This window comes from Triticum urartu, chromosome 1, assembly GCF_003073215.2.
Source record: "Triticum urartu cultivar G1812 chromosome 1, Tu2.1, whole genome shotgun sequence".
Taxonomy (NCBI): Eukaryota; Viridiplantae; Streptophyta; class Magnoliopsida; order Poales; family Poaceae; genus Triticum; species Triticum urartu.
Window position 1 is genome coordinate 10,033,575 of NC_053022.1, and position 14,945 is coordinate 10,048,519.

Here is a 14,945-nt window from a genome sequence, read left to right on the forward strand (position 1 = left end):
CTTTCTAGCCTATGCAAGGGCAGCTGTAAATAGTGCAGCCTAATGCATTGAGCAATGACAATTTATTTTTTCTTCTGCGGTGTATTAATCATTTCATATACATTGCATCTACACATGCTTGTTTTACTGCTACATCATATCCTAATTTTTGCGCTGTATGATGCAAACACCATTTGTTAGGGAGTTCTCAATTACAAGCATGAAAGGAGGTTACCGTAGGGTGTTCCAGAAGCCTATTGATTTTGAGTGGTATGTGTATTTCCATCAATAGTTTACTGTGTTAATCCATCAAAGTCATTCTCTTAACTCTATCCATTGGGCTTGCTTGAAGTGTTAATCTGACCGCATGAGTTATTTTAGAGGAGTAACACTGCCGTGTATTAATTCTTATTCCTTTTTGTTGAATCTAGTATGACTGCACCATTTTGATAAAATGCTTTGATGACTGCAGGGAACTCATGACATACACGGATGACAGTGCATCTTTAGCAGAAACCGATTTGGATATTCTCTCCAAAAGCAAGCTTACAGAAGCAAAGGTAGCTAATGAGCCTGCTGCATCTAGTGAAAATTCCGCCTCCAATCCACCTGATTGCAAGATGGAAGAGCCATTGGAGACCTCCATGCCAACCAGTGAAACTAGCTTAGTAGAAAACAAGTCTATTGGCAGCTCAGATACATTGCCAAGCAAACTGGCCGTGAAATTAGCATTTACTTTACCTGCATCATCCTATGCTACAATGGCAATCAGGGAGTTGCTGAAGGATTCAACCTCGGTATGTTTATCCTCTGTCGATATATTATGCTTTTACGATTTGATTTTGAAGACTAGTGAGTCGACTGATGCCCATACTTATACAGTAAATTTTAGTTCATCAACTAAACTTGTGGTGCTTTCCACATGACCTGCTGTTGTTATAGTTGGGTTGAAGTTGTGTATAAGCATGGCTCTTGATGATTGCTGATAGATTCTTTGGTGTGTTTAGCCACTACGGTGTTTGGTTAATATAAAAATAAGGCATATACAACCGAGAAATTCATCAACTGAGAAACACTGCTGATAAAAGATTTCTATTTGTCGGTTATTTCTGGCACAACTTGTTACATTTGTTGCGTAACCTCCTTTGGGGTACCTGCAGGTTGCGTACCAGAAAACACTTGATTGCTAAGTTTCTCGCTGATGTCAGTTCTCAAGGGAAACTGATCTGTCATCTCACCAATTGAGGATGTGACATGGCTGAAGGTATGGTGCTTCGAAGACCCGATAACTCTGAATTAAATGGCACTGTTTATGGGCTCCTAATTCCTGCTTCTGTGTTTCTATTTTAGCTAGAGCTTCAGCTGGATCCATGAATCAGCAAACTGACCACGTGGCTGAGGCTCCCGCTTGGTGCATGCAAGCAATATGACCGTTCAAAACTATGTACTGAGCGCAAAATTTATGGTCCCTATTCTGTACTAGAATGCGCCGTGCCGCAATAAAGCTTGTATAACCCTATTATGACCTCTGTAATGAAATCGAGATATAAAATCGTGCTGTGTTGGTTACCTCGACGAGGCTGAGGTTTTGCTGGATGATTTGATGATTCCCCATCATTTTGTTTTGCATTTTAAGCTTCCTGCTTATCTCGGTTCTGTTTTTCGTTGTTTTATTTCGATTCTGCTGGACTTGGTCCGGCCACGGACGCCTGGACCTCTGAAACGTTCCATGGTCTGGTGTCGATAGGTGATCCACAGGAACTCCAGGCCCTGTTTGATACACGAGGAAAGGACATTCCATGTACACTTTCTGTATACAATTCTTATACTCCCTCTGATCCAAACTACTCCCTCTCTCATAATAAACGTTCTTATATTATGAGACGAAGGGAGTATGCTCTTATATTATTCTCATAATAAACATTCTTATATTATGAGACGGAGGGAGTATGCTCTTATATTATGAGACGGAGGGAGTAATTGACGCAGCAGCTTTGGTACAACTTTGTACTGTGTCAATTAATTTGGATTGAAGGGAGTACATTTGGATAGGAGCCAAGAACTCTTCTAGATTTTCATTTTGTCAATTAATTTGGATTGGAGGGAGTACATTCCAAGAACTCCTAGATTTTCATAGGACCCTGCCAGACCACGAGAATATTCCTAGCTCTGTTTGACGCATATATTCCATGTTTCGTACGGAGAACTTCAACTCTAGACAGCATTTCATCTCAGACACAACATCACATTAGCTAAATACAGGTGCATAATAACAAATCATCAATTATTGCAACATGTCACCAGGTACTCAGCCGCTAAGCTCTCTACAACGACAGGCGGTGCAGATCCGGGATACACATCTCAGTATACAGGAAAAACCCTAAACATCCTGCGAATTCCAATCGGCCAGCAGGGCATCCATCACCATCATCATCTATAAACGCAACATCCAATGCTCCCCCTCAAACCTCACCCGGAGGCCCCAACAACACTAGAGAAAAAAACACTGCTGCCCTAAGTCAGGTGCTGGATCTTGCGCTTGAGCCACAGGGCGCGGACGTCGAGCCCCAGGGAGACGAATATCTCCCGGTTGCCCGGCTGCAGGAACACGTCGGGGGCCACCGACTTCTCCACCTGCGACAGCTCCACCATGCCGTTCAGGATCTGGACGCACCGCGAGATGCTGTAGGCGTCCTCCTGGACCTGGTGCTTCGCCAGCTGCCACTCGTGGCTCGAGCTCTTGTGGTTCTCTCCCAAGTCGTCGACCGCCCGGTGGTCGTTGCCCTGCCTCTTCGAGGACTGCTGCCATGAGCGCGGCTGCCACTGCGACAGCACCTGCGGCAGCAGGTGCGTGTCTCTGCTCGAGGCCTTGCTGCGAGGCGGGGTGTGTTGGAAAGAGGACTCCTTTGAGATGGGCGATTGCAGGCGAGGCGAACGCTCCACGACAAAGTCGTGTTCGTCCTCGCTATGGTCCAGATCCGCACCGGTGTATATGAAACGCTTGCTTTCGTCCGCCATAAAACCTTCTGCAGTAGGAGAGACAGTCACTAGCCAGCAAACGATGATATTGCACAAGGGGATATTTACACAGGTTTCACTGAAGAACGAAATCATCACAAGCACTCCGTACTTACCATTTTTCCCATAAGGATTCTTGCAATCCTCGCATCGACAAAATAAGGAGCATCCAGTCCCATCCTGTTCACACGAATCAACTTGAGAATAAATTTGCACCCGAAAGATATAGTAAAGTGTTTGGAGCTAAGATGGAACCTGGTAGCAATCACAGTATTTCTTTAGGCAACTTGATTTCTTGCAATTGCAACCTCGCCTTGGTGGAGTTGAAGAAGAAGAATTGTGTGCATCTTCCTGCAGGTGACAAAGACATAGTATGGAAATTATTGTTATGAGCCAAAGGGAACTTAGAAAATGCAACATCGTCTAACTGAGTCAAGAAAACAACCATAGTTTCAGCATTAGCCTCCAGTCTTCTATTAATTTTCAGAGACATCCGTTTCTGACGTGAAAGTAGCACCTTGCGAGTGGTCTGAACTGTCTCTGCAAAATCAGACTTGTTGAAACATGGCACGCATCCACATTTTTCAGAACAATAACCTCCACCAGCAAAACATGGACAATACCTGCATACGCAGATAATCATGATTTATGTTAATAGTTCGTTACAAATCTTAGCTCATAAAAAAATATCGGCACATACATGTATAGATACGATTTCATTTAAACTAATCATTAAAGAAAAAATTAGACCAGCAGGGGGAGGAGCCCCTGTGGTTTTTTAATTAAGAAGGAATTTTGTGAGACACACGTCCAATACCGTGATATTAACCAGGATGGTTAAATGACGGCCACTGGGATCAAACCCGCGCCGGCGGGAATGTGCCACTGCACTCCCACCACTGGGGCTAGGAAACCATCCACATTTAAACTAATCATCATATACTGATAAACATTTTCACCAATATAATGTGTCCCAGTAGATGAGAAACGACTTGGGATTCTAAAACACTTCGATAGCAAAATCTGAGTCATTTTTTATCTACTGGAACACACTATAAGCTGCTTAGTCTGGCCACACAGATATAATCTGCTCCATGAGCTATGTTTCAAAGGAGGAATTGAGGTAACTTAGGAAGCGGAATCGCAGTATAATCAAATAGCGCACAAACGAATGCTAAAACAAGTGATGCACTCCCCATCATGAAAAACTAATTCTGAATTTGGGAACCTCTGCAGCAAGCACATATATCAGGAAAATAATTTCCTTAATTTCTCACTGCATACTACGAGAGGCAAGCTGCTACGAGTTCACTAGAGAACCCAGCATACCAAAGGGATTTTTGAAACTGAAGCAGATATGTGACCAGGATATCAAATTAGACAGGATGATTAAACCATCCCACCCTCGCGCAGATGCCCCTCTCTAGCACCTAAACGGAAGCAAATCTGAGCAGCGAAACCGCACGGCACCCAACATTTCAAAATTGGCCGTCCCTGTCTAGAAACCCGAAGCACCGGAGGCGAAACAGGGCACATCCTAGGGCCCGGCGGCGAAATCGGGAGGGACAGGGGGGCTGCTTACAGCTTCAGGCATCTGGACTTTTTGCAGGCGCAATGCTTGCACCCATCCGCGGCGTCCTCCAGCTTCTGCCTGCTCAAACAACAAACGTCCGCCTCAGTCAGATCAGCCGGCCGGATAACCCCCGGCGAGACGCCGGAACCGGGGAACGGAGACGCACGGGGCCGGGGCGGGGGGGACCTCACCTCTTGGGCGTGGTGGCGAGCGCGAGCTGGTTCATGCTGGTGGGATCCGGCAGCGCGTCGGGGCCCTCCGGGGCCGCCGCCACGGCCGGCGGCGGCGAGGGCGGGGGCTCCACGGCCGAGAGGGGCACCGCCGCCGTGAGGTGCGGGGGCGGGGGCGGGGGCGGGGGCGGCGAGGGGGGCTTGACGGAGATCGGGGTGGCCTCCATGGGCGGAGCACGGGGCGAACGAGGGCACACGCGGGGTCCGGCTGGGGGCAGGAGGGTGGCTCGGCTCTTTTGAGACTGTGGCGCGGGGCCCCCGCCTTGAAGAGCCAGGAGCCTCCCTGTCCCTGCGGGGTTTTTGTTTTGTGGTTTTTTTGGTGGTTTCTGGAAAAGGTTTTACGGTTTCGAACGAAATCCGGGGCAGTTTCGTTCGGACGCCTTTTTGATGGATGGATGGGTGGGGGTTGGTGGCCAGAGGAGATTTTTTTGGTTTGGGCAGGGTTTGAGATTTGGATCCGATGTGGTTTGTGGGTTTTAAATTTTTTTAATGGGTTTTTATTTACTAGAGGCTTTGTTTCAGTGCTGGATCAGAGGTCAGTTTTTTTTTTAGTTTTTTGCGCTTTTAGAATAGTCTGCTTCCTATCAACCAAACTATTTTTTTAACAGTCTTGCTAAGTCTTAGTCAATGCTATACCCGTGAGATCTTACGTTGATTCATGCAAAAAATTCTTTTTAGTTTTTCTTTTTCTCTATTGCATGTTATGTCACTTGACTGAGACTTTGTTAAATCTCAGTCGACTGAGACCTAGTCATACCCTTTTTTTAAGGCTACTAGTCAAGTCTTAATAAAGTAGGCTTGTGACATAAATAAATTTTGTCGGGTTTTTAAAATAAACTGGTTAGGGGACGACTTACGTCAACTTATTTTAGAAGCCAACAGAAGAACTGACCCAAGAAAAATGTTTGTAGTTTGACAAAACTACTCTAAACCTCGTCGTTGTCGTTTTGTTGTGACACGCGCCCAGTCAGCTAGAATGCATCGAGTCCAATCTACTGTATCGTAGATATTGCCCAATGTAAATTCTGCTCGAGCGTGTGTTATTCTCTTATCCTTATGTACTCTGAAACACTTCGCTTTACTCCATGCCATTATGTATGTTAGATAAAATTCTTCTTCCATTTCTTTCTTCCTATACAAGAAAAGCTCTTCTCCTCTCGTCGGCGCCGCCCCCGCCCCCGCCGGTCCGCCCCCGCCCCCGCCGGTCCGCCCCCATCTCTTTCCTCCTCTAGAGATAAAGAATGTTTCCCTAAAAAAACAATATGGTGCCTTACTATTGTTTCTCCCCCAACATGAAACTTCTCTTACAACACACACATGTAAAATCTAGGCCTAACAGTCTTGAGATGTTAGTTCATCTGTGCGCCCAACTTATCAATATAGTGCACTGACTCACACAGAACTTCATTCTCCTCTTTGCACTAAGCGCCAAAAAGTAGGAACTTTCAATGTGAAACGCTCTAGCATTAAACGGCGCAACGATTGGATTTCAGACTTAAAATTTTAACTCTGGATTTCAGACTTCAAATTTGAGTTCAGACTTATTTTAGAGAGAAATATGTGGGTTTGTTAGTTAAATGAGAAGTGATTTATGGCACCGTGATGAATCTAGTCGTGTGTCATCGCTTTGTAAAATGGTTCGATAAACACAAATCAAGGCATGGTTTTCTATATAAACAAATAAATTCCCATTTAGCAAATGAACTATCCCCATCGAGCAAGATATTCTGATTTGACTAGACATGTTTGCAAAAAAAATAAATGAATAGATTAAACATAGCAAGTCGTTTTCTATGGGAATGCTCACCAGCACACTTCATTGCAAATTTAACATAGTTACATCGTTCCACAAAAGAGGTGAAACGGAACTAGGAGGATCATCCTCCCAAAACAATTTTCGACTTAAAATCATATGAGTGTCTAGCTAGCTTGCGCGCCACCCTGTTGGCCTCCCTTGGACAGTAACGGATGCCACTGAACCAACCCTGGCAAATTTCATTAACTCCTTCGTTTTCTCAAAGTAGCAAATTTCATGAACTCCTTGATTTTCTCAAAGTAAAAGAGGCCGTCGGCAAATTTCACAAAAATAATCAGAGATAACTAGTGACTAATTGTGAAATTGGTGTGCATCAGACAAGTGTCTCTTGAGTGGAGTTAAAAGGCATCGTGCAGTGTATGTGTATGTAGCTTTACGTTTTCTTTAGCGCAGTTAGTGTCATGTCGCGTGCTTTATTTTGCAGTAGTAGATGGTAAAGCATGGTGCCTTACTAAACATACTAGTACCAGAGATAAAGTCTATGTTTCCCTCAGAAAAAGTATGGTGCCTTGCTGCTGTCTTTATTACTAATTTCGCCCCCAGCATGAAACGTCTCTTACAACGCACGGCAATCCCAAAGTTGGCACTAATTAGGCAATCATGTGCTGTTAAATCTAGACCTAAAAGGTCTTGAAACATTAGTGCGTCGAAATTATCAGTACACTGACTCACATAACTTCATTCTCCGCTTTGCACTAATCGCCGAAAAGTACTCCCTCCGTTTCTAAATATTTGTCTTTCTAAAGATTTCAACAAGTGACTACATACGAAGCAAAATGAGTGAATCTACACTCTAAAATAGGTTTACATACATCCGTATGTTGTAATCATTTGAAATCTCTAGAAAGACAAATGTTTAGAAACGGAGGGAGTAATACATTAAAGACTTCAGACATCAAATTTTAACTCTGGGTTTCAGGCTCTCCAGATCCAGAAGACCGCATGATTCATAAAACAAGTATACCAAGCGAGGAACGCGACGACGCAACAAATTCACAGAAGCTACACTACCTGTAAATTTGATGACCTTACTAGATGTTAGTTCCAGAGAAATTTCAAATGATTTTTTCAAGAGTTGAGGACTATATTTGTCAGGATGGGAAATCTTTTGAGATCTATATAAATATAGCAAACTCTGACAACGCAGCAAGCACACCACCTATGCCCAGAAGAAACTCTACCTACATTTGCCAGGCTAATCACCGCCCAGTCCCATGCCACCGAGCATTTTGCTCATGTCCTTGCCGCCCATCTGCTTCATCAGGGCCTGCAGGCCGCCCATGCCGCCCATCTGCTTCAGCACTTGCGGCGGGAGCGCCTTGGTCATCTGCTGGATGTTCAGGTTCTGGGACAGATCGCTCATCTTTCCATTCTTCGGCATCTTTAGCCCCTTCATCTTGCTCCACATCTTGGCTAGCCGCTTGTACTCTTCCAGCATGTCCATCACGTCTCTGATTTGCCTGCCAGACCCCCGAGCGATCCGGATGATTCGCGACTCAGTCATCAGCTTTGGGTTTGTACTGTCGAGCTCTGAAAAGTAGATCAGGGTTGGGATAAGTTTCCGAACGTCGCTCTTGTGTTGTACAAAGGAAAGCCTTGATCTAATCTAGCTCACCTGCTGCTGTCATGGAATCCATAATCGTCATGTACCGCTTAATCTTCGCTTGGCCTTCTTTCTCATGTCCTTTTGGCATCAACTCTGAACTAAATCCAGGCAACATGGAGAAGACCTGCAAGATAAACAAGACGACGCAGGCTTAAACAAATGATATCAGAATTATAGTTGTGGGGTCTTGCTTGTCTTGTTGGATGACTTCGTGTGAAAATCAAATACTCGATATAATGTATCATACGAAGGTTAATCAGATGTTAACATGATAAATACTACTCCCTCCGTTCACTGTTATAACATGTCCTAACTTTTCTTCTGATTCGGATGTATATAGACGCATTTTAGTGTGTTTGTTCACTCATTTCAGTTCGTATGTAGTCCATAGTGAAATATCCAAAACATATTATATTTGTGAACAAAGGGAGTAAAAGATAGTTAACCTGGCCAATAGGACCCATTTTCAGAAGATTCTGGAATTGCTCATACAAAAGTCTGAGAGTGAAGGTTCCTTCAGCCAGCTTTGCCAGAAGCTCAGGCTGTTGATCAGCAGGCATAACATCCTGGATCTTGTCCATTAAGCCAGACAAGTCTCCCATACCTGACAAATACATCATTAGGTAAACTAGAAAGAAGAAACACCAAGCTACACACAATATTAAATGTAGTTGCTAACCTAGCAGACGGCTGACAAATGGTTTCACATCAAAAATCTCAAATTCATCAATGTGTTCTCCAGTTCCAATAAATATCACTGGACTTTTTGTAGCTGCAACCCTGGGGAAAAAAGAGGCAAGGATGTAAAAAAAAAAGTTCCTCTGATTCTTCACCTGTTTACTCTAACAAACGGTATCCTCGCCTACTTGTAATAAACACAAGAAAAAAAGAAGCTAAAACAGGATTTGAGAATACAGCTGAGCAGATAAATAACAATCTTAACTGCTTCACAGATACACTAAACATATGTGCAACCATTCAGATTGAAGTGATCCTAAACCAAGTAGCATTTTCTTGTTGAACTAAAATAACATGGATGATATGTAACCTGGTAAAATGAAATTCAACTCTAGAAGGACATATTAACCAGAGGGGGAAAATCCCACAAGAAGAATTATAATGAAGAAATTTTACCAAAGAACAAACTAAGCTAACTTAGATTCTTTGTAAATAATATCGCTCATAAGCAACACGATACAGGAAATAGCACCAGGAAGAACAAGAAAAATAAAAAGTAATACTAACGCGCTAAGTGCACCGCCTCCTTTTGCATGACCATCCAATTTCGTTACGATGACAGCACCAACAGAAGCACTTTGTTTAAATGCTTGTGCCTGATCAAACGCAGCCTGACCAATACTGCCATCCATCACAAATATCACCAGGTCTGGTTTCTGCAATGAACCATGAAAAGGTGGGTGAAAATCTCGACATTACAGGAAAAATAAGGGTGCAAGACTATGACAGTGTAAATACCGTTGCTTCTGCAACTTGACGCATTTCTTCGAAGAGTGCAGCCTCTTGCTTATGGCGTCCACTTGTGTCAATAATGATGAGATCAGAATTTTCTTTCCTGAACCTTTCCAGACCCTCAACAGCAATTTTCACAGGATCTGACTCCATGTAGCTGCAAAGAAGGCAATTTTATTTAGTGCAAAATTTGGAGAGAAGCTTTTAACCCACAGGTAAATCTATCAATGTAGAGAACCTTCCGTAAAAAGGTATCTTTGCCTTGGTTGCATTCTGCTTCAACTGATCAAAAGCACCAGCTCGGAATGTATCGGCACAAACCAGAGACGGTTTAAATCCCTTGCGCTGATGATAATATGCGTATTTGGTACATGTGGTAGTTTTTCCAGAACCTACAGACATATATAGTTATTCAGTGAACGTTACATCGCAACTATATAAAAGAGAAGGAAAACGATAATGAACACAGCACTGGATGTTTTGACTCTGTCAAAACTAGGACAGGAAAATGGAGATATCTCACAAGTACGAACAACTAGGAAAATGAAGCAGGAAATGGTGATGATTCTCAAGGCTTTAGATATAGCACCTACAGCTACCCCCTGAAATGCCTGGGTCATTATAAGTTATCCACAGAACAATTTATCTACCTTGCCATACTGCTCAAGACAGAATTGAGAAGACCATTGAGTATAATACTGATTCCTATTCCTATAGTTGCTTGTCATCACAATTCACGAATGAAGCACATGGATAGAGCAAAAGATTACATCAACAAACTAAACAAGGTCTGCTTCTATTGGTGACAGGTAATTGATGACCCTAACCGTAATTCTCCTCCCAATAATGGCCTAAATTTACATCAATTTATTCAACAAGGTTTGGAGCTTTCGATTTTGCTCGCCTATCAAGATAACCAGGAAAAACATGAAACAAACAGTTCCTATGAGACCATCTCTGGTGGTTAAACAACGCACTCATTCTAGGTGGTCTAGTAATGCTACACGCAGACTGGTAGATATATACAGCTATAATAAGCAATCACATGTAGCGAGTGGAATTCAGGTAATAGGCGTAGAACAAAAAACAGAGCAGGTAAGCGAGGTTAGTCAGTGAGACTGACCCTGCAACCCGACGAACATGACGACGCTGGGCTTGCCCTTCTTGGGGGTGAAGGCCGGCTTCCCGGGATCGAGCATGTTGCAGAGCTCCGTGAAGACGGCCTGCAGCACGAAAAATGAAAAACAAGGGCATCAGCATCCTCCCGCCCAGTCCCCCCTGGATCGATCGAACTAGCGCAGGAAATGAATGGAGGGCCGGAGCGGGGGGCGGGACCTGCTGTATGATGCGTCGCTTGTTGGTGCCGGCGGCGAGGGTCTCGAGGTTGACGATCTTCCTGATGTTGGTCTGCATGTCGCGGACCATCTTGAACTGGACGTCGGACTGCAGCAGCGCGCGGGAGATCTCGTTGAGGCACTCCCCGAGCACCTTCTCGTCGATCACCGTGGCGTTGCTCATCTGCGCGAGCGCGCGGGAGATGCTCCCGCCCAGCTGCGCGAGCACCATCTTGGCTGGGCCCCCCGGGGGTCGGACCTCGTCGGCGGGGTGGGGTTCCGGCGGCGGTCAGGGGCGGCGCGCGGCGCGATCTGGAGGCTGGGGTGGGGAAGGGGACGGGAGAACGGAGCCGGCGGGGGGAGAGGGGGAGGATTTGGGTGGGGGGGGGGGGGATTGGGGAACGCGGCGTGGTGGGTCGGGTCGGTAGCGGCTCGGCTGGCTCGTGTGTCGTGTCGTGTCGTACGGGGGGAGAAGGTTCGTGTGGTGTGTGGCGTGTGAGTCGAGCCGACGAGCGTTTGCTCCGTGAAAGCTGAAAACTGACTCGTATTTCACGGATCTCATCGCAACGGCTTTCATCGCGATGATCATCGAGCATCCCTCTCAATTTCGATTGTATCAATCAAATTCAATTTTTTTTGCAGGTATCAGGCTTGGGTAGGGCCGGTCTTGGGGTTTTGGAGACGGCTGGCCTATGACTTGTATATCTCCTTTTGCAAGCAGCAGAGGGCCTTTCGTATCTTTTAAAATTCAGAATTAGTCATCTAGCCTTGTGGGTATACAAGTGGCCTCATCGGCTTCACCGATGAATCACTTGTTTGTTTGCAGATGACAGTCTGCTGTTTTTTAAAGCAATTAACGAGGGGGCGGAAGAGGGTTTCTCCTTCTGAAAACTTATGCTCATGCTTCTGGTCAAAGAATAAATAAGGAAAAATCTTCAATCTTCTTCAGCAAGAGGTGCTCTAAGGAGGTAAGAGGTGTGATCAAACATATTTTGAGTGTACCTAATGAGCAGCTGAATGAAAAATGTCTAGGGATGCCTTTGGGTGTGGGAATGTCAAGAAATGGAGCTTTTTAAATACCTTAAGGACAGGTTGTGGAATAAAATTCAGGGTTGGATGGAGAAACTTTTCTCTGCAACGGGCAAGGAAGTCTTGGTGAAATAAGTTGGTCAAGCTATCCCGGTTTATTCAATGTCATGTTTTAAATTACCAAGGGGCTTGTGCCAGCAATTAATTTCTATGATGAAAGCCTTTTGGTGGGGTATCAAGCAAGGTCAGCGCAAGCCATATTGGCTGTCTTGGGATATTATGTGTATGCCTAAATATATGGGAGGCATTGGTTTTTTGAAATTTCTCGTCCAGGCTTGGATAATATTAGAGAATCTGGAATCATTGAGTGTAAGACCACTGAAAGTGGTATACTCCCCCAACACTGATTTTCTTACCGCTGAACTTGATACCACCCATCCTAGATTTGGCGATCGATTGTGCAGATCCGTGACACTTTGAGAACAAGCCTTAACAGATGCATTGGCACATGTAACAATACTCATATATGGGATACGAATTGGATCCCTAGGCGAGAAAACACGAGGCCTATAGTTTCTCTAATTCCCAACCCATCGCAGCTGGTATCAGACTTGTTGGACCAAGGTAGTGCCAGATGGAATGCATAATTAGTTGCACACGTTTTCTTACCTTTTGATGCAGCTGCCATTCTTCAGATACATGTATGCACCAGGGTGATCAATGGTTTTTGGTCGTGGAATTTTGAGAAAAATGGCATCTTCTTTGTCTGTTCTGCTTATAAAATGATTGTGGACATTAAAAAGCACCACGAAGATTGGTTAGACGAGAGGGTGGGAGCCTCAAATAATTCTGAAAATGAGAAAGTATGGGTTACACTTTGGAAGGTTTCGGTGCCAGCAAAAATTAAGATGTTTCTTTGGAGACTGGCGAAAAATTCAATCCCAACCGAGGATGTCCGCAAGCATAGGAAAATGTCCCACCATGATGATTGTTTTGCTTGTGGAGCACAAGATTCTTGGCGGCATAGTCTTCCCGAGTGTATGATGGCTCGGTGTGTGTGGACTTTGGTAGATCACGATCTTCTGGAACATATGATTGCAACACAACAACCATCAGCGAAAACATCACTATTCTCTATGATGGAAGTGTTGCGTCACGAACAGTTGATCCGAATGTGTCTAATGCTATGGGCTATCTGGCATGCTCGCGGGAAACTTATACATGAGGTAATTAATCAAAGCCCATATGATACACTCTTTTGTCACAAGATTCATATCAGAGCTTGATCAGCTAGACACACTACTGGATCCACATGCAATATCAGCACCAGTACAAGCTCAGTCTAGGCGCTGGATTCCCCTGTGCTAGGCAATGTTAAAATAAATGCCCATGCAGGCGTCTTGGTGGATCATAATGTGGGCACTGCAGCTTCTATCTGCTGCGATACATATGGTTCATATCTGGGTTCTTCTGTTCTGGTCATACATGGACTCATTGACCCTCCTGGCATGTAGGGAAGCTATTTCCCTGGCACAAGAACTTGCGATGCAACACATTCAGGCGGCTTTCGACTGCAAGCAGATTGTCAATCACATTTATCAGCAAGCTGGAGGGAATTATGGTGGTATTATCAAAGAGCTTGTAGAGACTGCGAGTGTTTTTACCTATTGCAATTTAGTGTTTGAACCTGGAGCTTCAAATTTCAAAGCTCATAACATAGCTAGATATGGTGTTCTTCTTCCTCATGGAAGCACTACAAGAAAATTGAGATACTGTGATGAAAATCCTCGTGACAATGGTGGACAACGTCACACAGATACGTAATGCGTGATGTTTTCCTAGGTAGCATCACTGATTACTACAAATCGGTGACAATAGACGTCACTTAATCGCTTCGGCCCATGAGTGCACCTGGCTACCAATTTCTATGACAATTTGGTAATTTCGATGACAAACCTACTAGAGTCATTGAATATGAATGTGTGAGGATCACTTTTTTGGCATGTAACGTCTAGCAATGGGACCTACCATAGTGCTTGACGGGTTAACGAGCGGTATGACCCGCGTAATAGTGTTGACAGTAGGATCCATCATAGTTTTTTCACAGTCTACTTACCAATATAATCACGTTGTTCTATCTAATATAAACAGGTAATGGCCAGCGAAAAACTTATTTTGTTCCGTCTATCATAAATAGGTAGTGGTTGAGGGGGAAAAACCTGAATCCTGCGTTCATGAGCTCTTATTTCGTTCTATCAGAAAAAAATGGAAATATGAGTTGGCGGAAAAAAGTTTGGTACAGGGAGTTTGAACATAGGATCATTATGGTCTCAAATAACGGCGTTGAAAATAAGCAAGAGTTTAGATGCTACCGTAAATTATGCTAAAAATATATTTATTATGTTCTTCTTTTTACACATATTTATTATGTTCTTGGACGATATTCTTGTAGCATTTAGCAAGTTAGTTATTTTTTCGCCGGGGCGTGTGTGACTCGATCTGTAGGTTAGTTATTTCTTACCGAGCCGTATGTGATCGATCTGTTCGTTTATTCTATGTTCTAGATGGCGTCGCTCGGTTAGTAATTTCGTATGTTTTTGTTTTGAGGCAAAGTAACTTCGTATGTGACGGGTATACCACAACATGTGGCCTGGTTTTTCTTTTTCTTTTTGAGAATCAGCATGCACCCCTTTTTTTAGAGTTTTCTACGTGGGCTAAAGCCCGCTCAACCCCGGCTATAAAGCAGCGAATTTTTTCCCCTCGGCCACCTCCTCCTTCCCAAGCGAAACCCTACCTATCCGATCTGGCTCTCTCTCGCTTATGTGGCGGCAGCGGTAGATCGGAGGCAACAAAGCGCGAGGACGACGGCAGGAGTAGCTGCTCTCCTCTC

At 44.3% G+C, this 14,945-nt stretch overlaps 3 protein-coding genes across 4 annotated transcripts; 1 reads left to right on the plus strand and 2 right to left on the minus strand.

Moving 5' to 3' along the window:
* Positions 1-30: 30 nt before the first annotated feature.
* Positions 31-1,578, plus strand: LOC125533672 (multisubstrate pseudouridine synthase 7-like). Of its 2 annotated transcripts, none has more exons than XM_048697130.1 (4): positions 31-249; positions 452-776; positions 1,140-1,243; positions 1,334-1,578. In XM_048697130.1, exons 1-3 carry the CDS (start codon positions 158-160, stop codon positions 1,167-1,169), a joined length of 447 nt encoding a protein of 148 aa, XP_048553087.1. In that variant the 5' UTR covers positions 31-157; the 3' UTR covers positions 1,170-1,243; positions 1,334-1,578. The 2 variants fall into 2 exon arrangements, with proteins under 2 accessions (XP_048553087.1, XP_048553029.1); XM_048697072.1 differs by having other exon boundaries at positions 33-249; positions 1,330-1,578.
* Positions 1,579-2,227: 649 nt separating this feature from the next.
* On the minus strand, positions 2,228-5,073 carry LOC125542193 (protein tesmin/TSO1-like CXC 3). Its single transcript, XM_048705149.1, has 6 exons — positions 4,762-5,073; positions 4,580-4,648; positions 3,443-3,620; positions 3,253-3,348; positions 3,114-3,177; positions 2,228-3,005 (listed from the first exon to the last, which is right to left on the minus strand). The coding sequence occupies exons 1-6, from the start codon at positions 4,965-4,967 to the stop codon at positions 2,494-2,496; spliced, it is 1,125 nt and encodes a 374-aa protein (XP_048561106.1). The 5' UTR covers positions 4,968-5,073; the 3' UTR covers positions 2,228-2,493.
* A 2,438-nt stretch (positions 5,074-7,511) lies between these two features.
* On the minus strand, positions 7,512-11,387 carry LOC125542199 (signal recognition particle 54 kDa protein 2). The gene is made up of 9 exons (XM_048705155.1): positions 11,028-11,387; positions 10,816-10,915; positions 9,931-10,084; positions 9,699-9,849; positions 9,468-9,616; positions 8,902-9,002; positions 8,669-8,826; positions 8,232-8,346; positions 7,512-8,146 (listed from the first exon to the last, which is right to left on the minus strand). The coding sequence occupies exons 1-9, from the start codon at positions 11,256-11,258 to the stop codon at positions 7,812-7,814; spliced, it is 1,494 nt and encodes a 497-aa protein (XP_048561112.1). The 5' UTR covers positions 11,259-11,387; the 3' UTR covers positions 7,512-7,811.
* Between the last annotated feature and the right edge of the window lie 3,558 nt (positions 11,388-14,945).